Source organism: Globicephala melas, chromosome 9 (genome assembly GCF_963455315.2).
Source record: "Globicephala melas chromosome 9, mGloMel1.2, whole genome shotgun sequence".
Classification (NCBI taxonomy): domain Eukaryota; kingdom Metazoa; phylum Chordata; class Mammalia; order Artiodactyla; family Delphinidae; genus Globicephala; species Globicephala melas.
The window spans coordinates 68,272,739-68,298,903 of record NC_083322.1 but is presented as its reverse complement, the minus strand read 5'-3'; the positions used below and the strand labels follow the sequence as shown (position 1 = coordinate 68,298,903).

Sequence of the window (26,165 nt, the reverse complement as noted above, 5' to 3'; positions counted from 1 at the left end):
ACCCAAGCCTGGGCTAGTGGAGGCGTGGTGGTAGTGGGAAGGCTTTGATAAGATAATATTCTTCTTTGTACTGTTGCCAGACTTCTGGCTAAATATGTAAATAGGAGTAAACAAAGTAACCAAATAGTGGTCATTGTTAACAAATGAGTCAGACTGAAAGGGTGAACATATGTCTATCATTGTCAACCCTCCTTTGCTTTGAATTTGTTATAATGTATGGAGGGCAACCATGTGTTAGGCATTGAACTAAGTTTTTTATATTCAAAGGTAAAATATTCTCTACATCAAGAAACTGATCATCTGGTGGAATAGATGGCCAGCTAAAAAGACTATAAGAATTCAGTGTGCTAGAGGAATTCATAGCTATGGAAGTGTATAGATTCACCTCACTCAAATTGGGTTGAAGAACAGCAGTCAAGGGAGATTTCAGGAGTCACTGATAATCTGAGTTGAACCTCAGAGTAACTAGGGTAAGCTAGGCCAGGAGAGGGAGTGAGATAGCTTTTCTGGCAAAGGGATTAGCTGGTGCAAAGGGAACCTTGAAAAATGGCTTGATTGGGCAATCTTTTTTTTTTTTTTTTGGGCAGTACGCGGGCCTCTTACTGCTGTGGCCTCTCCCGTCGCGGAGCACAGGCTCCGGACGTGCAGGCTCAGCAGCCATGGCTCACGGGCCCAGCCGCTCCACGGCATACGGGATCTTCCCGGACCGGGGCACAAACCCGTGTCCCCTGCATCGGCAGGCGGACTCTCAACCACTGAGTCACCAGGGAAGCCCAGATTGGGCAATCTTAAACAGTTCTACATGGCTTGGAGAACTGAGTAATTTTAAGGGAATGCTAAGAAGAGGCTGGAAGGATAAAAGACCTTCCAGGTAAAGGGTTAATACTTGATCCTGAAGTTTAAAGATAGCCTTCAAAAGAGTCTATGCGGGATAATGATGTGATCAGATTTTTATTATTTAAAATCAGTATTTTCATTGCTGTGTGGGAAATAGGATAGAAGAGGACAGACTTCAGAGAGACTATGAGATTGTTTCGGTAATTCAGGGCCAGAGGTATTATGCTGGCAGTGGCAGTTTGAGTGGAGTATATGGATTCAAGAAACGTTAAGGAGGCAGAAACAATGGGTCCCAGTGATGTACTGAATGTTGGGATAAGGCATTACGGACGATGCCGAAGTGTAGAAATTGGTTACCAGATCCCTCTTTTTGAGCCTAGCACAATTCATAACCCAAGGATTTAACATATTAACTCTGTTTCCTATTTCATTTTCCCTTCATATTATCATCCCCTCATACCTTCAAGAAGCCTAAATAATTAGAAAAAACAGAATTTCATAGGGAAATATGATTTCAAAGGGAAAATCACATTTTAGCAACTTGTGAAATAACTCTTTTCACAAATCTGCCTGATCTTTACTTCAAAAACAAGCAGGTTTTTTGTTTTGTTTTCTTCCTCCACACCAGTACTCACAGTTTATAACAAAGTCTGTTGTTGAAGAACCCTCAGGAAAAAAAAAAAAAGGTGAAGAGAAGGCTTGTATCATCAGAGAAATATTCACACTTAAGTGAAGAGCCAAAGTTGGTCTTCAATATTGGATTAAGGGAAAAGAATCTTTTGTTTCATATTATTAGCTTTTGAAATTGTGTCATTGCTTCTTTTGGTACTTTCAGCAGATATTTTTTCTATACTGAAAGTGCTTATAAAAGCGTTTCTCCTTTATTTGGGACAATGGCTGTGGTCTGAGTTCTATGCAGTGCTGAGCCCAAAGAATAGCAAGCCTTGCAAAGTGTCTCCTTGAACACAGAGAAACAGAGTCTGTGATTGTGGTTGCCAGGGGCTAAGGAGTGGAGGAAATGGGGAGATGTTGGTCAAAGGATACAAACTTCCATTTATAAGATGGGTAAGTTCTGAGAATTTAATGTACAGATGGTGACTATAGTTAACAGTACTGTATTGTATACTTCAAAGTTCCTGAGAGAGTAGATCTTAAATGTTCTCACCCCCCTTCCAAAAAATAGTAACTATATGAGATGATGGGTGTGATAACTAACCCTACTTTAGTAATAATTTTGCTGTATATATGTATATCACATCATCACATTGTACACCTTAAACTTATACAATGTATTTATGTTTATAAAGTTTTTCAAAAATAAATTTTTTTCAAAAAGAAAAGTAGGTCCTTATTAAATTTAATGTGTTGATACCTTTTCTTTCTAAAATAATTATTGTTTTATCTTTTCTTTCAGGATGAACAGAAGCTACAGGAAAGTTTAAGGCAAGGTGCCACCATTATTGCTGCCTTAATCAAAGAAAGAAATTCCGGACTCATTGGTCAACTACTGGTAGCATAAAGAACATGAAGAAAATTACCTACTGTGTTCTTAGAAACATTTACCTAAGTATCTCTTTTGTGCTTCTCTCCGAATTGTATATGGTAGAATGTTTAAGTTGTATTTTATGTCTTTTATAATTTGGAGGATGTGATGCTTAGGTGAACTTGAAAACTTTTTATGCATGTCAAATATAAATTGCTTAAACCGGAAAAGAACAGATAAGTGGAAAATAATAGCCTTCACATAAAGAATGTGTGCCTTTTCACAAAGGCATGAAAGGTAAAATAGAAATAATGATGAGTCAGCTAATTCTCCAAGGAATGAGAATTTAGGAAATGTCAACTATTATCTCTCTGTTAATTAGTAAATCACACCATAATGAAACTAATAAATAAGATTAATGAGTATTGTTAATTCTAACATTATCCTCTCTCCATGGGTTATTTTGAATTGCATTCCAATTTTTCACACCTTAAAAAAAAAAGAGGAGATAGCAGTGAACTCTGGTTTGAGTATCTGTACCATTAGCCTCACATTACCCTAGATCTCTAAAGGAGATGTAATCTCCTGCTTTTCTAATGTTTTAAAATTGTATGTTTTCCTTGGTTTATGAAATACAGTTTTGACTTACATTATTTTTAAAGGCTTCTGATTTTTCTGAATAACTTTAAAAGAAGACTGGAAAGCTTCATGAAAGTGACGTTATTTTGGTCAATCTTAAGTTAGTCTTCTTCTAAAAGGAAGAGAGTCCATTGCACATAAAATAATTTTCTTTTGATATGGATAACTGCTGCCTTTTTAAATCGAGTTCTTATTCTTTCAAATTTCCACTGGTATATACATCTTAAATATTGATGATTTTTCCCTTACCTTATATTTTACAGTTTTGTCAATCCAGTCATTAGAGATGCCTTTTATTCTATATATACACTTCATAAAAACACATAGATCAGATTATGCCAGGGCTTAGGCTGCACGTGGGAACTATAAAAATTGCATGAAATGTTTTCAGTTAAAGATAGACTATGAGGGCTTCCCTGGTGGCGCAGCGGTTGAGAGTCTGCCTGCCGATGCAGGGGACATGGGTTCGTGCCGCTGTCCGGGAAAATCCCACATGCCGCGGAGCGGCTGGGCCCGTCAGCCATGGCTGCTGAGCCTGCGCGTCCGGAGCCTGTGCTCCACAACGTCCGGAGCCTGTGCTCCACAACGGGAGAGGCCACAACGGTGCGAGGCCCGCGTACGGCAAAAAAAAAAAAAGATAGACTACAAAATATCTACCTTGTGCAGTCTCTTCTTAACATGTTGGGTGATTTTGCCTTCATTTCTCAAGTATCCATAATAGTCGGAGAGTTTATATTTTACATTTAAATAATAGTGAGTAGAATATAGAGGAAATGAAGTAATTATTGCAATTCATTCTCCTAAATGAAATGTGTTGTTTGAATGAATGTAGGCTTAGATCTCAATTCCTGGGCTCGCCACTTTTTCTCTCTTTCTCTAGGGATGTTAAGAAATATAAAATAAATCATTTAATTAAAAATCTTGAGGGTGGAAATATATGGGCAGTGTATGGATTTTGGTTAGAATGTCTGTTGTCGTTAAGGCAGGTTGGCTACGTTGTAAAAGGTCATAGGTGTGTGTTTTGACATCTTCAGGTGGAAATGTTTTAAGAATTTGAAATGTGCTCATAAAGGCAAAAGGGGAAAAGTTACGAAGATTTTAAGGAGAAAATCAGTGCCTTTAGGTACGTGATGGGAAACTAGGCAGTCTCTGGCACAAGCATCACTGTATCTATTGAGTGCTGACTGAGTTACCTTAGATTTCAACAGAAGAGAATATTATACCAAACAAGAATTTATCTTGGGACAGTTAGTATGCCTTTACCCTAGGCAATTGTAAACATTTAGTGTTATGAGATTTAGTTAATAAAATATTAAGATGACGATGTCTGAAATCATCATCATCATCATCATCATTATGGCATTTAATTTTTTTCTTTATAGTTTACAAAGTGATTCACAGCATTGAAAATAATTTAAAGAAATCTCCTCACATCCTTTACAATTTAGATGGAAATTGAGGCTCAGGGATCCTCACTACCTTCTCCAAAGACACATGTTAAACTCAGAACCACTGAGAATAAGTTTTAAGCTCATTTCCTCTATAACAATGATTGCAGGCAAAGGATATCCAGCAGAGAGGCCTTCGGAAATGAGCCAGAGGCTCCGAATGAGCGTTGGAGGAATGGACGAGGAGGGACAGAATCAGTCCAGTGACCTGAGGAAAGTCCTGAAGCTTTTGGCTTTCCAGCCATCTTTCCAACATACAGAAATTGTAGCTAAGGATAAAGGGAATGAAGAGAATTATTGGCCAGGAAGGAAAGATAAACTAATTGATTTTTTTATTTGTTAAGAGATCCAGAGGCAACTTTACAGTTATATATTCATCTCCACTTTGGGAAACTTAATTACTTTCATGAAAACTGTCCATTTTCACTTTACTTTTCAAAATCCCTGTAAAAATTATATTAAATATGCCTGAGGGTTGCTGAAATTGCTTTCTACCTGTGCAGATTTTGTGGAAAGGCTGTTTTCTTTTTAAATGTATGCTACTTAATTACATGCAATTTAAAGTTAACCTTTTTAGGAAGTTAACACAGCGCGATCGGTAGTTTGATTAATGACGTATTGGTAAGAGGTAGTATTTTTTTTTCACGAGAGTGCTCAATTTGAGAGATGACTCTTGCAAATAGACTCATCTACAGATGAAAGTCAGACCCCTATATTCTACCAAGACCTCAGACCCCTATATTCTACTGAGAGCCATTCTTATTGTGGTCACTTTAAGCATTTTGCATTGGTTTACCAGGAAAACGCTCTTTTCCTATGCTAGTTTACTGTACATTTGACCCTTGAACAGCACAGGTTTGAATTGCACTGGTCCAATACGTGTTTTTTTTTCAGCAGTAGCTAGGAAGGAACCATGGATACAGAAGACTTACTATAAATTATGCACAGATTTTTGACTGCTGGGAGGGTCAACGGCTTTAATCCCTGTGTTGTTCGAGGGTCATCTGTAATTATACCTATCAAATTTTATGTTTTATATATATATAAATACAATATTGATTTTATAAAAATCAAGTTGTAGTACTACATTTTCTTATGTTAAATATGTAAATTTTACTTCATTTTAATGTTGAAACTATATCAAGAAAACAAATGATAATAGTTTAATTAAAATGTGAAGAAAGCCATTTGAGATAAGAAAGATTGAAATTGTTTTAAAAGTTTAATTCAAAAATAAACAGAATAAATGAAAAATACATATTGTTTTAGGGTTTATTAATATGGTTTAAAATACGTGGACAAGAAGTGGCTGTGTAGCTGGTGTTTGGCATTGTAACATTAATAGATGTTCTTGTATGGTTATAGTTTCAAAACTGTGAAAAGGTATGGATCTTTTTCAATGAAAAGTAAGAAACTACCATTAAATATTTTAAATGTTCTCTTTACACAACAAAATGTAGGTAATTGATAACTAAATTATTGATATTTTAAAATCTAATGACAATTTTCATTGATATTTAGTGTATATGTACATATTTTTCAAACTGACTCAGTCTCAACTGAATAACTGAATAGAACATTCTCAAAATATAAGTGTGATCTTTTACATTAGAGGAAAATAGAATTTGAGATTCAGATATATTATTCTGTAAAATATATTAAAAATTTGCAAAACCAGAAGTCTCAGATTTTTTCTCTTTCCCTCATATTTAGCAGGTTTACCAGCAATTACTGTGGCAGCTAAGGATATAAAAGCTATACTTAGGCACAGTGGAAAAGAATATTGTGACCACTTAATAATGTCTGCATGGGTGTGGTGGGTTGAATTACTTTTTAGCAATATTCTTTCCCTCCATTTAGTTTCCATATGAGGAATATATGTCCACTTCATGACTTTGGGATTCATCCTGTGACCTGCTTTGACCAACAGAGTGAGTCACAAGTGGCAGTGCACCGCTGAGACTAGGCTTAAGAGACCCTGCATGTTGCTGCTTGCTCTCTCCCACTTCTGCCACCACCATGATGTACACACTCCGCCTGGCCTGCTGCCTCCCAAAGGAAAACGAGAGCCGGGATCACCTGACCTCCAGCTAATTAACAAATGGATGCAGAAGCCCAGCTGAGATCAGCAGGGTCTCCAGCAGACAGGTGAGCTCAATAAATGCTCATTGGCTTTTTTTTTTTTTTTTTGCTAGTACTGAATTTTGAATCATTTTATCGAACACCAGTTGGTAAGCAAGGAAAGAAGATCTGTGGCAGTGTGTGGTACATTTGCTCTCACAAGTCTAGGATATATCTGGAGACACACATTTTGCTAAAGCAGAACATTTACCAGGAGAACTGTTGGTTAGGGCAATGATCCCAAAGTATTAGAAGGTTCTCTGGATGCCTCCTTCCCTAGTTAGTAGTTACTGAAGGAGGAAAATAGACCTGAATGTTATAGAAAAGTTTTCAGAAGAAGTTAAACTTTTTTGGGCCTGAAATGACATTGAGTTAACATACGGGCTACTAAAATAATAGATAGTAGAAATAGCTAACATTTGTTGAATGATTACTGTGTTCCAGAAACTGTTCTTAGTACTTTTGCATGTACATAACTTTTTTTTCCATAATAACTTCATGTACTAGGTAGTATACCAGTCTCCATTTAAAAGATGTAGAAACTAAGGCACATACATTTTGAATAACTTTGAGTAACAGAGTCATTCGAGCACGAAGTGGGCAAAATGTGATTCAAATTTGGTTATCTAACTTTGGAGCTTATATTCCTAAGCATGATTCTTTATAATATTATAAAACATACTATTTTTTCCCCCATGGAACAGCATTTTATTTTAAATATAGTAGTGTGTACACATCAATTCCGAACTCCCAATATATCCCTCCCCCATCCTTCCTCCCTGGTAACCATAAGTCCGTTCTCTAAGTCTGTGAGTCTGTAAAACATACTATTTTAAGATCCCTTAAAGAATGACTCTCAAAGATGGGAATTTCAATTTTATTTTCGTTAATAGCAAGAGAAAGAAAATGGGTAAAGCCCATTACCTTTTAGTGTTGCTATACTCTTCCTTTCCTTTGTGCATTGCTACCCCCAACACACAAACATATTTTAGAACATCCTTGGATCTGCATGTGCCAGTAAAACATACAAAGACTGATACTCACATACAGTTATTATCACTCACAGAGATGGTGATCTCTGTGAGCTCTGAAGTTGTTGGGATTTCCTCAGGCAATGAATGATCGGCATATTTGGATAACAAAAGTGGAAGATGAAAAAGTAGAAGGAAATACTTCCTTGATGAACCAGAGTTGCATACAGACATTTGCACCTCAGCAACACAAGACCTGAAAAGAGAAGTTGAAATCCATTCACTGTCTTTACAAGAGAAAGGAAGGTCTAGAGAAATGCCCAGGCAGCAGGAAGTATGAAGTCTTCCCTTGTCATGAGACTTCCCTAAGCATGAATGTTCACAGTGTTTGCTCAGTGGGAAAATTTGGGGTGAACGGTGTCAGTGTGATGAGCTTGACCTGAGCAGAGCCAGGAATTTTTTCTCTTCATATCTGAAATATTAGAACCTGCGATTTTTAAAAATGTCTTCATATTTGAAAGTTGCTAAGAGAGTAAATCTTGAAAGTAATTACGACAAGAAAAAGAATTTGTAATATTGTATAGTTACAGATGGTAGTTACAGATGGTACCTAGACATAGTGTGGCATCATTTTGCAGTGTCTACAAATATTGAATCATTATGTTGTACACCTGAAACTAATATAATGTTGTATGTCAATAATACTTCAATCAAAAAAGATAAATTTTTTAGAACTTCAAATAATATTATTCAAAGGAGAAGTCCCACTTTGAGTCACCAGCAAAGAGTGGGCTGAACCCTGTGTTGGAAATTATAGCCTTTACAAACACTTTCCACGTTTCTTTGCTGTGATTTACTCTTTCCGGGTGTTATTGTAAATTGAAAAACTCATTATGCAATTTTGATTTTTCCTATTCTGTCATTGGTGTCCAAAAACAAATATAGTGTCTCCTCAGTCTGAAGTTTTGTCCTCTTAAATATTCGAATAACCAGCTCTTTTTTTTCAATTTGCTCATCAGTCTAATAATTAGTTCCTTAAAAAGAATTTCCTTTACTACTCACATCTCTAAGTTTTGCCTCTTCGTTAGAATTTAAATTATATAAAAGCAAGAACTTTGAATCTTCATATGATACCTTCTAGTGACTGTCTAGAATAATATCTGGCACAAAATATGTGCCCGACATTGAGTCGGTGAATGGATAAATAATCTGAACTCTTTTTTAACACACAGAGCTGAAACCTGAATTTTGTAGTTGGTGGAATAACATTGATCAGTTTGGCTTTCTCAATAAATATTGATTAGGTAAATGAAATATTACAAATGGTATTTTCTGTGAAGATTGAGAAAGGACTCTGATGACTACATGTGATGATGTTGGATTACCAGGACTTAAAAAGTAACCTAGGGGCTTCCCTGGTGGCATAGTGGTTGAGAATCTGCCTGCTAATGCAGGGGACACGGGTTCGAGCCCTGGTCTGGGAAGATCCTACATGCCACGGAGCAACTAGGCCCGTGAGCCACAACTACTGAGCCTGTGCGTCTGGAGCCTGTGCTCCGCAACAAGAGAGGCCGCGATAGTGAGAGGCCCACGCACCATGATGAAGAGTGGCCCCCGCTTGCCACAACTAGAGAAAGCCCTCGCACAGAAACCAAGACCCAACACAGCCCCCCTCCCAAAAAAAAAAGTAACCTAAAAAAATCGTGCAGGGTTTTATCATGAGTCCTTAAATAACTTTTATGTAAGGTTGTTTTTTTTTTTTAACTTTAAGGCTTTATTAAAATATACATTAACACCACCAGATAAAAGATTCACGTCTGGGCTGACCTGGTGGCGCAGTGGTTGAGAGTCCGCCCGCCGATGCAGGGGACACGGGTTCGTGCCCCGGTCCGGGAAGATCCCACATGCCGCGGAGCAGCTGGGCCCGTGAGCCATGGCCGCTGAGCCTGCGCGTCCAGAGCCTGTGCTCCGCAACGGGAGAGGCCACAACAGTGAGAGGCCCGCGTACTGCAAAAAAAAAAAAAGATTCACGTCTAAATTTGTGCAACACAAAACACAAAATCTGACTTTAACACGTTAGTGTGTATTGAGGAAAAAAATCAGGTTTTCTGTTGCTAATGAAAGTACTATAGAATAAAAATAAAAGTAGTTGGATATTTTTTAGAAGTCTTTACAGCTGAAATGCATTATGCAAATTACTCTACTTTGTGACGATGCTACCAAATAATCTGAACAGGTGTTAAAACATCTGGGTCTATTTAGCAGCATAGACGAAGCCTGGATTGTCTAATGCACTTTTCTCTTCTTGTTTAACCTTAATTAATCCTTGCAGGGTCTCTGTGAGGTAGGTCTGTATCAACCTTGTGGTATGACAATTACAAAAAGGCAGATGCAGAGATTAAGGGGTCAAGATCACCCAGCACACTGGAAGCCAAACTGAGTCTAGAAATCCAGAATTTCTGATTTTACCTTGGATACTGTTTCAGGGAATTGGATTACAACTAGGAGGGACTGTTCTTTACTTAAGGTTTTAAAAAATCTGATTAAAATCTGCATCCAGAATTTTACCTGGATGCATTCCCTCGTTTTCCATTTTGCAAAGTTGCAGTTAAGCCAGAGGCAAAAGCTTCCACAAGGCAATCCTAGTGATCTTTTTGACCTGAGTGGAAACATGATTTGAGATTTCACATGGAGGCCAATTTTGTAAGAATTTCCACTAGTATGTGGACTGTAATAATTGGGTTATTTGGATGAGGTTTGGGAAAGCATCTAGTAGATTAACTAAATGAGGTTCCTGGAGCTTTCCCATTTTGGAGCTATCCATTTTGTTCTTTGTTCTACCTCATTATAAAATGGGCTATTGAAATTGGTTGGTTGGTTGGTATGTCAGCTTTTTCTTTTTATTTTTTTTAACATCTTTATTGGAGTATAACTGCGTTACAAGGGTGTGTTAGTTTCTGCTTTATAACAAAGGGAATCAGTTGTACATAAACATATGTTCCCATATCACTTCCCTCCCGCCCACCCTCCCTATCCCACCCCTCTAGGTGGTCACAAAGCACCAAGCTGACCTCCCTGTGCTATGCGGCTACTTCCCACTAGCTATCTGTTTTACGTTTGGTAGTGTATGTATGTCCATGCCACTCTCTCAGTTTGTCACAGCTTACCCTTCCCGCTCCCCATATCCACAAGTCCATGCTCAAGTAGGTCTGTGTCTTTATTCCTGTCTTATCCCTAGGTTCTTCATGACATTTTTTTCCCCTTAGATTCCATATATATGTGTTAGTATACGGTATTTGTCTTTCTCTTTCTGACTTACATCACTCTGTTTGACAGACTCTAGGTCCATCCACCTCACTACAAATAACTCAATTTCATTTCTTTTTATGGCTGAGTAATATTCCATTGTATATATGTGCCACAACTTCTTTTTTTTTTCATTTTTAAATTGGGTTTATTATTTGTTAGTGAAGTTTTTACATTTTCAGTGGTTAAAAAAGAAGATTTTGTGACTTGTGAAAACTATGTGCAATTCCAATTTTTAAAAAAATTCTTTATTGCAGTATAATTGCTTTACAATGGTGTGTTAGTTTCTGCTTTATAACAAAGTGAATCAGTGATACATATACATATATCCCCATATCTCCTTCCTCTTGCGTCTCCCTCCCTCCCACCCTCCCTATCCCACCCCTCTAGGTGGTCACAAAGCACCGAGCTGATCTCCCTGTGCTATGCGGCTGCTTCCCACTAGCTATCTATTTTACGTTTGGTAGTGTATATATGTCCATGCCACTCTCTCACTTTGTCACAGCTTACCCTTCCCCCTCCCCATATCCTCAAGTCCATTCTCTAGTAGGTCTGTGTCTTTATTCCTGTCTTACCCCTAGGTTCTTCATGACATTTTTTTTCTCTTAAATTCCATATATATGTGTTAGCATACAGTATTTGTCTTTCTCTTTCTGACTATGACAGACTCTAGGTCCATCCACCTCATTACAAATAGCTCAATTTCGTTTCTTTTTATGGCTGAGTAATATTCCATTGTATATATGTGCCACATCTTCTTTATCCATTCATCTGATGATGGATACTTAGGTTGTTTCCATCTCCGGGCTATTGTAAATAGAGCTGCAATGAATATTTTGGTACATGACTCTTTCTGAATTATGGTTTTCTCAGGGTATATGCCCAGTAGTGGGATTGCTGGGTCATATGGTAGTTCTATTTGTAGTTTTTTAAGGAACCTCCATACTGTTCTCCATAGTGGCTGAACCAATTCACATTCCCACCAGCAGTGCAAGAGTGTTCCCTTTTCTCCACACCCTCTCCAGCATTTATTGTTTCTAGATTTTTTGATGATGGCCATTCTGACTGGTGTGAGATGATATCTCATTGTAGTTTTGATTTGCATTTCTCTAATGATTAATGACATTGAGCATTCTTTCATGTGTTTGTTGGCAGTCTGTATATCTTCTTTGGAGAAATGTCTATTTAGGTCTTCTCCCCATTTTTGGATTGGGTTGTTTGTTTTTTTGTTATTGAGCTGCATGAGCTGCTTATAAATTTTGGAGATTAATCCTTTGTCAGTTGCTTCATTTACAAATATTTTCTCCCATTCTGAGGGTTGTGTTTTGGTCTTGTTTATGGTTTCCTTTGCTGTGCAAAAACTGTGATTAAAAATCTTCCAACAAACAAAAGCCCAGGGCCAGAGGCTTCACAGGCAAATTCTATCAAACATTTAGAGAAGAGCTAACATCTATCCTTCTCAAACTCTTCCAAAATATAGCAGAGGGAGGAACACTCCCAAACTTATTCTATGAGGCCGCCATCACCCTGATATTAAAACCAGACAAAGATGTCCCTAAGAAAGAAAACTACAGGCCAATATCACTGATGAACATAGATGCAAAAATCCTCAACAAAATACTAGCAAACAGAGTCCAACAGCACAGTAAAATGATCATACACCCTGATCAAGTGGGGTTTATTCCAGGAATGCAAGGGTTCTTCCGTATACGCAAATCAATCAACGTGATACACCGTATTAACAAATTGAAGGAGAAAAACCATATGATCATCTCAATAGATGCAGAGAAAGCTTCCAACAAAATTCAACACCCATTTATGATAAAAACCCTGCAGAACATAGGCATAGAGGGAACTTTCCTCAACGTAATAAAGGCCAAATATGACAAACCCACAGCCAACATCCTCCTCAATGGTGAGAAACTGAAACCATTTCCACTAAGATCAGGAACAAGACAAGGTTGCCCACTCTCACCACTCTTACTCAATATAGTTTTGGAAGTTTTAGCCACCGCAATCAGAGAAGAAAAGGAAATAAAAGGAATCCAAATTGGAAAAGAAGAAGTAAAGCTGTCACTGTTTGCAGATGACATGATACTCTACATAGAGAATCCTAAAGATGCTACCAGAAAACTACTAGAGCTAATCAATGAATTTGTAAAGTAGCAGGATACAAAATTAATGCACAGAAATCTCTGGCATTCCTATACAGTAGTGATGAAAAATCTGAAAGTGAAATTAAGAAAACACTCCCATTTACCAGTGCAACAAAAAGAATAAAATATCTAGGAATAAACCTACCTAAGGAGACAAAAGACCTGTATGCAGAAAATTATAAGAAACTGATGAAAGAAATTAAAGATGATACAAATAGATTGAGAGATATATCATGTTCTTGGATTGGAAGAATTAACATTGTGAAAATGACTCTACTACCCAAAGCAATCTACAGATTCAATGCAATCCCTATCAAACTACCACTATTTTTCATGGAACTAGAATAAAAAATTTCACAATTTGTATGGAAACACAAAAGACCCCGAATAGCCAAAGCAATCTTGAGAACGAAAAACGGAGCTGGAGAAATCAGGCTTCCTGACTTCAGACTATACTATGAAGCTACAGTAATCAAGACAGTCTGGTACTGGCACAAAAACAGAAATATAGATCAGTGGAACAGGATAGAAAGCCCAGAGATAAACCCATGCACATATGGTCACCTTATCTTTGATAAAGGAGGTAAGAATATACAGTGGAGAAAAGACAGCCTCTTCAATAAGTGGTGCTGGGCAAACTGGACAGGTACATGTAAAAGTATGAAATTAGAACACTCCCTAACATGATACACAAAAATAAGCTCAAAATGGATTAAATACGTAAATATAAGGAGAGACACTCTAAAACTCTTAGAGGAAAACATAGACAGAACACTCTATGGTGTCAATCACAGCAAGATCCTTTTTGACTCACCTCCTAGAGAAATGGAAATAAAAACAAAAATAAACAAATGGGACCTAATGAAACTGGAAAGCTTTTTCTTTTCTTTTTTTTTTTTTCCTTTTCTATTCTTTACATCTGAGCACTTAATTTAATTGAAAGCAAGCTCTTCAGTCTAAGTGGATAACAAAACATCCCTTTGAGGAGGAGGAAATAGATGATAAAATCTGTTACTAATTTTTTTCAGTAGTTTGGAGGAATTCCTTTTCCATCCTGTGTATGTGTTTTTAAGACCCTGTTAAGTTCATAGTTCCTTTTTCTTTTCTTGTTTGAATAGAAAATCATTCTCTTTCATCCCACCTGAGTTTTAAAAATGTATTATTGAACTGCCGAGTTCAGGAATTCAGTGGCCTGTTTTACTCAATGGAGATGTGTATGACCTGATAGAAAAAGAATGCTATTCAAAGACATTTCCGCCTGTTTGTTTCTTGGATCAGTTACTGGTCACATAAATCTGGAAAAAAGCCAAAATATGTAAACAAATTAAGAGCTTTAGTATCCCAGTGGGAATATCCATAAATTCTACCGTAAATCAGGAATTTAAGATTAAGTGCAATATGCTATAAAAAGATAGCAGAGAGAATCAACTATAGACCAAATATTCTTGGCTCTGGTTTGAGAATCTTAAAGGATATTAAAAGATTTGGATTAATCATGGAGTTATGCGTAATATTACTCCTTCCCAAAGCTATATGTGTTGCCTAGATAGAATTTTATTTTACTAACTTCTAAGTGTGGCTTAATATCAAACAAACCTTCAATTCTGAAGCCACTCTTTTATATTCTTTTAGTACACAAAATATATATAATGTCAATTATCTATCTTTACAGTTAATAAAGAGTGAATGAACCTCTTTACACATCTGCATAAATCTGTGAATACAGTAAAGGACAGTTTGATAGGTTGGGGATTTTTCCAGTAGAGCCTTTTTGATACATACTGTTCTCTTCTTGCAACTCTCTGGTGTATGAATTGAAAATTGTGGTCTTTTCAATTTTTTTTTCTTTTGAACCAGAGTTAAAACTTAAATGTAGGGCTTTCCTGGTGGCGCAGTTGTTAAGAATCTGCCTGCCAACGCAGGAGACCCGGGTTCGGGCCCTGGTCTGGGAGGATCCTACATGCCGCAGAGCAACTAGGCCCGTGTGCCACAACTACTGGGCCTGAGCTCCTAGAGCCCACGAGCCACAAGTGCCACAAATACTGAAGCCTGCACGCTTAGAGTCCGTGCTCCGCAACAAGAGAAGCCACGACAATGAGAAGCCTGCGCACAAAGAGTGGCCCCCGGTCATCACAACTAGAGAAAGCCTGCGCACAGCAACGAAGACTTAACAGAGCCATAAATAAATAAATACATTCATTAAAAAAAAAAAAAAACTTAAATGTAAACCTTTCTCTTAAGAAAGACCCCAAAATTTAATTCCCCCATTATGATGTCTTGTGAATTTCTTCTTGATTGTGTATGTGTAGAGGAAGAATGAGAATGTAGAGAAAGAGAAAAGCAATATACACATATACACATATTTTTATGTCAACATTGTCTTGAAAGAGTTGTTCTAAAACAATTGCATTGTAAGCTTATGTTTTGTATGCACATACAAGAAGAACTTGTAGAGATTAGGTATTACGGATTTAGCCAGGTTTATCTCAAATTGGGAAAAATAGAGAAAATATGTTGTACATATTTATACATAATAAATACATAGTCATAATTATACACAATTAACAATACTCATTGGCAATGCAGATTCAACACAATTTTTGTGATCGTACGACTTTAATATTGGTGACTTCACTAGCCTGTGATGTGAAAATGATTTTACACGCTTTTTTTCTAAACCCAAATTAAAACATGAACCCTTATGGTTTCTGTCAGAAACTAACCTGAATCACAGTATCCTCCCCAGCAACCTCATGCATGCTGTAGACTAAGTACCTTAGTTTCTTTTACCCTTTATTTTTCGTCTTGTCGCCACGCTATTATTACCTTCATGAGAAAACCACTTTCCTGGGCACGGCCGTCTGCAGTCTGAAGCATCCCTGTGTGTCCCACAGCAGCCCCCTAGGAGGGACTGTACTGGCGTTCAGAGTATTGGTCTTAAATGCTCTTCCAGCTCACTCAGAGAGCTTGATCACAGATGCATGCAGTTCCAGGAGGTAGAGGCTGGACTCTCCCTGAAACTGCAATCATGTTTTTGTTGCTACAGGGACATGTGCTACCACTAAAGAGAAGCAGAGGGAGGGAGGCCTGTCTCTGCTTGGCTCTCTACCAGAAGCACTGTAGATTTCTGGGTGTTTGGGCCCAACTACTCCTGGACCATACGGCAAGCAGTGTCTACTCTCTAATATATCCCCATCCAAAGGACTTAGCTTATTCCTTGTATTACAATTAGACACTCCCCAGAATGGGTGATAGCGCTGTCATCCATTCTCTTCAAGAGAAATGCTTGTGTTTAACTTGCTGTTAAACACAGAATAGTGTGAATATTGATACATTTCCCAAGGTCTGAATTTTTTAGTCTCATCCGTGGTCCACTTGTAACACTGTCAAAAAGATTTTTTTTCCTCGAAAATAGTTCATATCTATCTGGGAGAAATATATTTTTTTAATTAATTTATTTTTATTAATTTATTTTTTGGCTGCATTGGGTCTTCGTTGCTGCACGTGGGCTTTCTCTAGTTGCGGTGAGCAGGGGCTACTCTTCGTTGTGGTGCGTGGGCTTCTCATTGCAGTGGCTTCTCTTGTTGCGGAGTGCAGGCTCTAGGTGCGCAGGCCGCAGTAGTTGTGGCTTGTGGGCTCTAGAGCGCAGGCTCAGTAGTTGTGGCTCACGGGCTTAGTTGCTCCGCGGCATGTGGAATCTTCCCAGACCAGGGATCGAACCTGTGTCCCCTGCATTGGCAGGCGGATTTTTAACCACTGTGTCACCAGGGGACGCCCCCGAGAGAAATATGTTATGAGCCTTGAATAAATTAAAGAAGACAATTATACAAAGTAACACAGGAGTGGACGAAGTATGTAAAAGACTGCTTTTTTCCTTTGTGATCTTTATTGTGGTAAAAGAGTATTTTGGAGACCACCTAGTTATTCAGTAGTAATTACCATTAAGTGTGTTTTACTCTTTGCCATATAAATTTTGCATATCTCATGTAACTTTCTTGAGAACACAGTTTTCCATACTTTATAAAAGAGCCTGAGGCTCCTAGAGGCCAAGTGAAGATCCTATGATCACATAGCTTGTAAGTGGCACAGGCAGGACCACAATCCTGTAGTTTTTAATTCTCCCCTACACGGCTTCTCATCAATAGGATCTAAATGTTATCTAAATTACAATAAAAAAATGACTAATAATAGATACGTTGATAAAAATTTTAGAATCTATTTATTCAGTTGTGTATTTTTGTTTTGATTCTCATTCTTCTATGGGCTTCAGGCCAACTGTCAGAGTTAGTCATTAGCAGTAGATGTGTATCTCCTGGTATTAACATGAGAACTACATAGCAGACCACATCCTGGTCCCTAATTGTTAAACATCTCTTATGTTCAGGATCTCTGGGTCCTATGGAAATTCTACAGGGAGATCAAGGCACATTCTACAAAGAGATAAGGCAGGATGCCTATTCTCTTTGACGCTTTTTCTGGAAAGGTGAGAAACAAATGAAAATCATGGCAATGGAAAGTGATATGGTAAAAGTGAAATTAGTGGTGTCATTATCTTCTTTGGTATTCACATAGCATGTTCATTACCAATTATATTTTATATTGAAATGTTTTCTTTATACACCTCTGTTCACTTTTAAGATGAAATCTTCTTGAGGCTAAGTGTTAAATTTTAGTCCTCTCGTTAACTCCAGCTTATATTAAATATAATGGTAATCTGCTAAGGTCCCTTTCAGGTATAAAATTTAATTTCTGTCTATCAGCAGTATCAACAATCCTTTAGTTAAGCCTTTATCTGTTGGGATATAAATTGTCAAGTTTAGTTTACAGCCTGGCTGAGCAAGAGAGAATATATAAATCAAATGATATCTAAGAATCCATTGAAGCCTATGTAATATGTTAGAATCTCAATTTATTAATTCATATGTCAAAAAATATCTATTTTTTAAAAAATCAACTCATCCCTGATTTCAGGCCCCAGTCCTGTGTGGTTGGAATAAAAGTCAACCTCTGGCATTATTCAGGTTCCTCTTGCATCAGGGGTGTACAAAGAACCTGGGTCTCAAGAAGCACCAGGGCATCAGAACTGCCCCTCTAATCCTCAGCCATCAGTCCCCACTGTCCCTAAAAGGCCAGCAATCAAGACTAGCAAAATGACCCAGGTCCCTGTATCCTTTCTTTAAATGTTGATTTGATTGGGGAATATAGTAGTTCATTCCTATTTTATTTTGTTTTTACATATATATACATTCTTTTCAAAGTATTCTTTTCCATTATGGTTTACTATAGGATATTGAATATAGTTCCCTGTGCTATAGAGTAGGACCTTGTTTTATCCGTTCTATCAATACATACAGTAGCTTACATCTGCTAACTCCGGCCTCCCACTCCATCCCTCCCCCAGTACCCTCCCCCTTGGCAAACACAAGTCTGTTCTCTATGTCTGTGACTTTGTTTCTATCTTGTAGATAGGTTCATTTGTGTCATACTTTAGATTCTACATATAAGTGATATCATATGGTGTTTGTCTTTCTCTTTCTGACTTCACTTAGTATGATAATTTCTAATTGCATCTGTGTTGCTGCAAATGGCATGATTTTGTTCTTTTTTATGGCTGAGTAATATTCCATTGTATATATGTACCACATTTTCTTTATCCATTCATATGTTGATGGACATTTAGATTGTTTCCATGTCTTGGCTATTGTGAACAGGGGTTCTATGAACATTGGGGTGCATATATCTTTTCGAATTACAGTTTTGTCTGGGTATATGCCCAGGAGTGGGATTGCTGGATCATATGGTAATTCTATTTTTAGTTTTCTGAGGAACTTCAATACTGTTTTCCATAGTGGCTGCATCAACTTACATTCCCACCAGCAGTGTAGGAGGGTTTCCTTCTTTCTACACCCTCTCCAGCATTTGTCATTTATAGATTTTTAATGTTGGCCATTCTGACAAGTGTGTGATAGTACCTCATTGTAGTTTTGATTTGCGTTTCTCTAATGGTTAGTGATGTTGAGCATCCTTTCATGTGTTTGTTGGCAATCTGTATATCTTCTTTGGAGAAATGTCTATTTAGGTCTTCTGCCCATTTTTGTATTGGATTGTTTGTTTTTTTGATATTGAGCTGCATAAGCTGCTTGTACATTTTGGAGATTAATCCTTTGTCAGTTGTTTCGTTTGCAAATATTTTCTCCCATTCTGAGGGTTGTCTTTTTGTCTTGTTTATGGTTTCCTTTGCTGTGCAAGAGTTTTTAAGCTTCATTAGGTCCCATCTACTTATTTTTGTTTTTACTTCCATTTCTTTAGGAGGTGGGTCAAAAAGGATCTTGCTGTGATTTATGTCATAGAGTGTTCTGCCTATGTTTTCCTCTAAGAGTTTTATAGTGTCTGACTTTACATTTAGGTCTTTATTCCATTTTGAGTTTATTTTTGTGTATGGTGTTACAGAGTGTTCTAATTTCATTCTTTTACATGTAGCTGTACAGTTTTCTCAGAACCACTTATTGAAGAGGCTGTCTTTTCTCCATTGTATATTCTTGCCTCCCTTATCAAAAAAATAAGGTGACCGGGTGGAAGGGAGGGAGACGCAAGAGGGAAGAGATATGGGGATATATATAGTCATTTTCACAATGTTGATTCTTCCAATCCAAGAACATGCTATATCTCTCCATCTGTTAGTATCATCTTTAATTTCTTTCATCAGTGTCTTATAGTTTTCTGCATACAGGTCTTTTGTCTACTTAGGTAGGTATATTACTAGGTATTTAATTCTTTTTGTTGCAGTGGTAAATGGGAGTGTTTCATTAATTATTCTTTCAGATTTTTCATCATTAGTGTATAGGAATGCAAGAGATTTTTGTGCATTAATTTTGTATCCTGCTACTTTACCAAAGTCATTGATTAGCTCCAGTAGTTTTCTGGTAGCATCTTTAGGATTCTCTATGTATAGTATCATGCCATCTGCAAACAGTGACAGTTGTACTTCTTTTCTCATTTGGATTCCTTTTATTTCTTTTTCTTCTCTGATTGCTGTGGCTAAAACTTCCAAAACTATGTTGAATAATAGTGGTGAGAGTGGGCAACCTTGTCTTGTTCCTGATCTTAGTGGAAATGGTTTCAGTTTTTCACACTGAGAATGATATTGGCTGTGGGTTTGTCATATATGGCCTTTATTATGTTGAGGTAAGTTTCCTCTATGCTTACTTTCTGCAGGGTTTTTATCATAAATGGGTGTTGAATTTTGTCGAAAGCTTTTTCTGCATATACTGAGATGATCATGTGGTTTTTCTCCTTCAGTTTGTTAATATGGTGTATCACATTGATTGATTTATGTATTTTGAAGAACCCTCGCATTCGTGGGATAAACCCCACTTGATCTTGGTGTGTGATCCTTTTCATGTGCTGTTGGATTCTGTTTGCTAGTATTTTGTTGAGGACTTTTGCATCTATGTTCATCAGTGATATTGGCCTGTAGTTTTCTTTTTTTGTGACTTCTTTGTCTGGTTTTGGTAACAGGGTGATGGTGGCCTCGTAGAATGAGTTTGGGAGTGTTCCTCCCTCTGCTATATTTTGGAAGAGTTTGAGAAGGGTAGGTGTTAGCTCTTCTCTAAACGTTTGATAGAATTTGCCTGTGAAGCCATGTGTCCTGGGCTTTTGTTTGTTGGGAGATTTTAAATCACAGTTTCAATTTCAGTGCTTGTGATTGGTCTGTTTATATTTTCTATTTCTTCCTGTTTCAGTCTTGGAAGTTGTGCTTTTCTAAGATTTTGCCCATTTCTTCCAGGTTGTCCATTTTATTGGCATATAGTTGCTTGTTGTAATCTCTCATTATCCTTTGTATTTCTGCAGTGTCAGTTGCTACTTCTCCGCTTTCATTTCTAATTCTATTGATTTGAGTCTTCTCCGTGTTTTTCTTCATGAGTCTGGCTAATGGTTTATTAATTTTGTTTATCTTCTCAAAGAACCAGCTTTTAGTTTTAGTGATCTTTGCTGTCGTTTCCTTCATTTCTTTCTGATCTGATCTTTATGATTTCTTTCCTTCTGCTAACTTTGGGTTCTTTTTGCTCTTCTGTTTCTAATTGCTTTAGGTGTAAGGTTAGGTTTTTTATTTGAGATGTTTCTTGTTTCTTGAGGTAGGATTGTACTGCTATAAACTTCCCTCTTAGAACTGCTTTTGCTGCATCCCATAGGTTTGGAGTCGTCGTGTTTTCATTATCATTTGTTTTAGGTATTTTTTGATTTCCTCAGTGACTTCTTGGTTATTTAGTTGCATATTGTTTAGCCTCCATGTGTTTGTATTTTTTACAGTTTTTTTTTCTTGTAATTGATATCTAGTCTCATAGCGTAGTGGTCGGAAAAGATACTTGATACGATTTCAATTTTCTTAAATTTACCAAGGCTTCATTTGTGACCCAAGATATCTATACAAATATATATCTAGCCCAGTGAATTTTCCATGAGCATTTGAGAAGAAAGCGTATTCTGTTTTTCGATGGAATGTCCTATAAATATCAACTAAGTCCATCTTGTTTAATGTATCATTTAAAGCTTGTGTCTCCTTATTTATTTTCATTTTTGATTGAATTGTCCATTGATGAAAGTGGGATGTTAAAAGTCCCCTACTATTATTGTGTTACTTTCAATTTCCTCTTTATGGCTGTTAGCATTTGCCTTATGTATTGAGGTGCTCCTATGTTGGGTGCATAAATATTTACAATTGTTATATCTTCTTCTTGGATTGATCCCTTGATTATCATGTAGGGTCCTTCTTTGTCTCTTGTAATAGTCTTTATTTTAAAGTCTAATTTTGTCTGATATGAGAATTGCTACTCAGCTTTCTTTTGATTTCCATTTGCATGGAATATCTTTTTCCATCCCTTCACTTTCAGTCTGTATGTGTCCCTGCGTCTGAACTCGGTCTCTTGTAGACAGCCTATATATGGGTCTTGTTTTTGTATACTTTCAGCCAGTCTATGTCTTTTGGTTGGAGCATTTTATCCATTTACCTTTAAGGTAGTTATCGATATGTATTTTCCTATTCCCATTTTCTTAATTGTTTTGGGTTTGTTATTGTAGGTCTTTTCCTTCTCTTGTGTATCCTCCCTAGAGAAGTCCTTTAGCATTTGTTGTAAAGCTGGTTTGGTGGTGCTGAATTCTCTTAGCTTTTGCTTGTCTGTAAAGGTTTTAACTTCTCCATTGAATCTGAATGAGATCCTTGCTGGGTAGAGTAATCTTGCTTGTACGTTTTTCCCTTTCATCTCTTTAAAGATGTCCTGCCACTCCCTTCTGGCTTGCAGTTTCTGCTGAAAGATCAGCTGTTAACCTTACGGGGATTCCCTTGTATGTTATTTGCTGCTTTTCTCTTGCTGCTTTTAATATTTTTTCTTTGTATTTAATTTTTGATAGTTTGATTAATATGTGTCTTGGCATGTTTCTCCTTGGATTTATCTTGTATGAGACTCTCTGCACTTCCTGAACTTGATTGACTATTTCCTTTCCCATATGAGGGAAATTTTCAAGTATAATCTCTTCAAATATTTTCTCAGTCCGTTTTTTTTCTCTTCTTCTGGGACCCCTATAAATTTGAATGTTTGTGCGTTTATTGTTGTCTCAGAGGTCTCTGAGACTGTCCTCAATTCTTTTAATTCTTTTTTCTTTATTCTGCTCTGTGGTAGTTATTTCCACTATTTTATCTTCCAGGTCACTTATCTGTTCTTCTGCCTCAGTTATTCTGCTATTGATTCCTTCTAGAGAGTTTTTAATTTCATTTATTGTGGTGTTTATCATTGTTTGCTCTTTAGTTCTTCTAGGTCCTTGTTAAAACGTTTCTTGCATTTTGTCTATTCTATTTCCAAGATTTTGGATCATCTTTACTATCATTACTCTGAATTCTTTTTCAGGTAGACTGCCTATTTCCTCTTCATTTGTTTGGTCTGGTGGGTTTTTACCTTGCTCCTTCATCTGCTGTGTGTTTCTCTGTCTTCTCATTTTGCTTAACTTACTGTGTTTGGGGTCTCCTTTTCGCAGGCTGCGGGTTCATAGTTCCTGTTGTGTTTGGTGTCTGCCCCCACTGGGTAAGGTTGGTTTAGTGGGTTGTGTATGCTTCCTGTTGGAGGGGACTGGTGCCTGTGTTCTGGTGGATGAGACTGGATCTTGTCCTTCTGGTGGGCAGGATCGCGTCCGGTGGTGTTTTGTTGTGTCTTTGAACTTAGTATGAGGTTAGGCAGCCTCTCTGCTAATGGGTGGGTTTGTGTTCCTGTCTTGCTTGTTGTTTGGTGTGGGGTGTCCAGCACTGGAGCTTCTGGTCATTGAGTGGAGCTGGGTCTTAGCGTTGAGATGGAGATCTCTGGGAGAGTTCTTGCTGATTGATATTACGTGGGGCCAGGAGGATTCTGGTGGACCAATGTCCTGAACTCCGCTCGCCCACCCCCGATGCTCAGGCCTGACACCCGGCCGGAGCACCAAGACCCTGTCAGCCACACGGTAGTGAATGTGGCAGTCTCCATTATGAAGTCAGATTATGAGGGTCTACAATTGCTGTTCAGCTAGAACAGGCCGATTTGGTTGCAATTTGTCTACGAGGCTGTCTCTAGCAGCTGGTGGCTAAAAGAGTAGGTCTCTGCATGTGCTGCCAGAATCTTAAACGTTTATATAGAGGTCTTCACTGGGTTCAGTCACGGATTCGGTACAGAGAGTCTGAAGAACACCTTACTCTCTCAAGGTTGTGTGTTTGAAACAGCTCCTAAGCCTGAGGGTCTGCAAGCTGCAGGAAGACGAGACCGCCCGGGGCAGCCTGCAAGCCGTGATTCTTGACACGAACCCTGCTGCTGCTGTTGTGGAATCCGGCTTCCCCCACCGTCCTGCAGTGAGTTTTCAGTGAAGCTTTCTCTCTGTACTGATGAGATTCATGCTACCTGAGTTGCCCAAAGCCATAGAGCGCATAAATGTTGGGGTGGGGGTACAAACCCAGCAAATCTGGCTCCAAGGTCTGTGTTGTCACCCAGCGAGAGTGGGGAGGCCACGCACCTCAATGTCTCACCCCCGCGAGCCACCCCCTCAAACCCACACCGCCGCAGGATAAGTCACCCGTGCCGGCACTCCTGTGCAGCCGCTCAAAACCTAAACAACATTTTTACACTTGGATATCTTACTATTTCTATTTAGTTAAACTTAATCAAAAACTGAGGTTATACTTTCTCCCCTAGTTTGACTTGTTCTCCAAGTTCATGTTACCAGGGCTTGCTGCTCTTCCTCTTTTAGAGTTTTGGACCCTTTTTCTTAACCTTGTTCCCTATGCAACTGCCTATCTTTGAACTATCCATCACATCGAGACTTCCTTATTTCTCCTGCCATCACTTTAGTTTATGACCTCATCCGTATACGCCAGTCACGCCTCATATGCCACATATGCCAGCAAACCACTTACCATTTCCTGACCCTGCTGTGCTCTTTTGCCTTATGCCTGTGAACATGCTGTTGCTGCCTGATGTGCTCTATTATTATATTTTTACACACATTTATTTCTTCTTCATCTATGCTTATGTCATACTTTCACGCTATTATAGAACTTACAGTGCCTTACCACTAGGCACGTTAAGAGTCGATAGCATGTTTTACACATCTCTATTTCCTTTGAATCTAGACTATTAAATGTTGGTAACAGGTGTCAAAGAATTTAGGCAAGCTTAACACTGAACGGGCCTCCCAAATCTTCTTTTCCTTCATAAGCCGCATAAATAATGTTCTCATTCTGCATTCCTGACCCACACTCTTCAGTAACTCCGTACCTACTTCTCCCGCAAGTAAATCCACCATTTGTCTGTGATTATGGCCCATCATGTTAGTCCAGCCCACTATTTGCAGTCAGATTCTACTCTAGTTTACCTTTGACTTCAGTGTTTTCCTAAGGTATACAAAGAATTCAAACAAGCTCTTGAAATATTTTTCACTTATCTGCTGCTTTAATGGAAGCTAAGCTCCACCTGGTGGTAGAATTTGCTTCTCTTGTTTAGACTTGAGCACATGCAGTGAGATCAATTCAGCAGGGAAACAAATTTGTACACATCTCTCTATATGCAAACGTGTATATATATGTATTACATATGTGTGTGAGTGTGTGTTCTGCAGGCTTTCCTCTGTCACAAGAGTAGTGAAATATGCTTGTTAATTTATTTTACCGACTTGGACGTTTAAAACATGGCATTCAGCATTTGATTATTATAAACGTCTTGTGCTATTCAGGCTCTCAGCAATGACCAGAATGATCTTAGTGTGATAATCAGAAACCAAATATTTCCTACCACCCCTGTCCCACATCAAAATTGGTTTTCGAAAGGACTTAATTTATGCTTTGGTACTAAAGGAAGTTTATTTAAAGGCCTTTATGATTCATATAAAATTATAAAAATAAAATGGAAAATGTTTGAAGATATTAACTCAAGTCATATTTTAAAGGAGGATAGTCCAACCCTGTACTCAGTACACGAGTAAGTTCTTTCCCTCTCGCAAGCAAGCGAGCGCAGTATTATGTTTAGCCTTTATGGTGAGCGACATTTTGTAGCATATAGCTTTATGAAGACTAGAAAATTAGCCAGAGTTTACACACTGGGAGCTCTGCAGCTGGATTTAACCCACAGATATGTTTTTTCATGTTTCTACTAAAATATGAAACAATTGCCTCTGTTTGAAAATTGGAAAATTTCATTATAAAAATGCAGCTAGCTAGCAATGAGGGGTCTTTTTCTCGCAAATCAAGTGATCTCAACCTGAGGAGTAAGTACCCTTTTTAGATGTGATGCACACTAACTTTCCATAAGCCCCACTACTCCTTAACATATCACACTCTGCCTCCTTTTCTTTATTGCCTGGCTTCTGTAGGCACGGACATTTAGGACCACTGGCATTCATCTGTGATGCCTGAGAAATTCATATTCTGGTCGAAGGAGAAAATGAAGAAAGATGGGTCAATAAGCATCAGAAAAGTGAAAGAAACAACCCAAACAAAAGGTATAAAATTGCTTTCTCTGTAATTTTGCACAACGCCCCACTGGTGGCATAGGTGTACTTCCAATAGTATCATATTTAAGGGAAAGGACTATCTTTCCTAACTGCTGGCTGACAAATTTTAGAGGTTTCATTTTCCTTCAAATACCAACTCCTGGACTGAGAAATATCTGAAGTTATTTATTTTCACTTTGAGAGT

The 26,165-nt window shown here is 37.9% G+C and overlaps 1 protein-coding gene across 1 annotated transcript in view; it reads left to right on the top strand.

Annotated features, from left to right (window-relative positions):
- CRPPA (CDP-L-ribitol pyrophosphorylase A) overlaps positions 1 to 3,609 on the top strand; it is a 303,327-nt gene extending 299,718 nt beyond the window's left edge. Inside the window, exon 10 of the mRNA XM_030857145.3 lies at positions 2,252 to 3,609. Within this exon, the coding sequence (XP_030713005.1) occupies positions 2,252 to 2,356 (105 nt within the window). The 3' untranslated portion in view covers positions 2,357 to 3,609. The remainder of the gene's footprint in view (positions 1 to 2,251) is intronic.
- Positions 3,610 to 26,165: the final 22,556 nt, after the last annotated feature.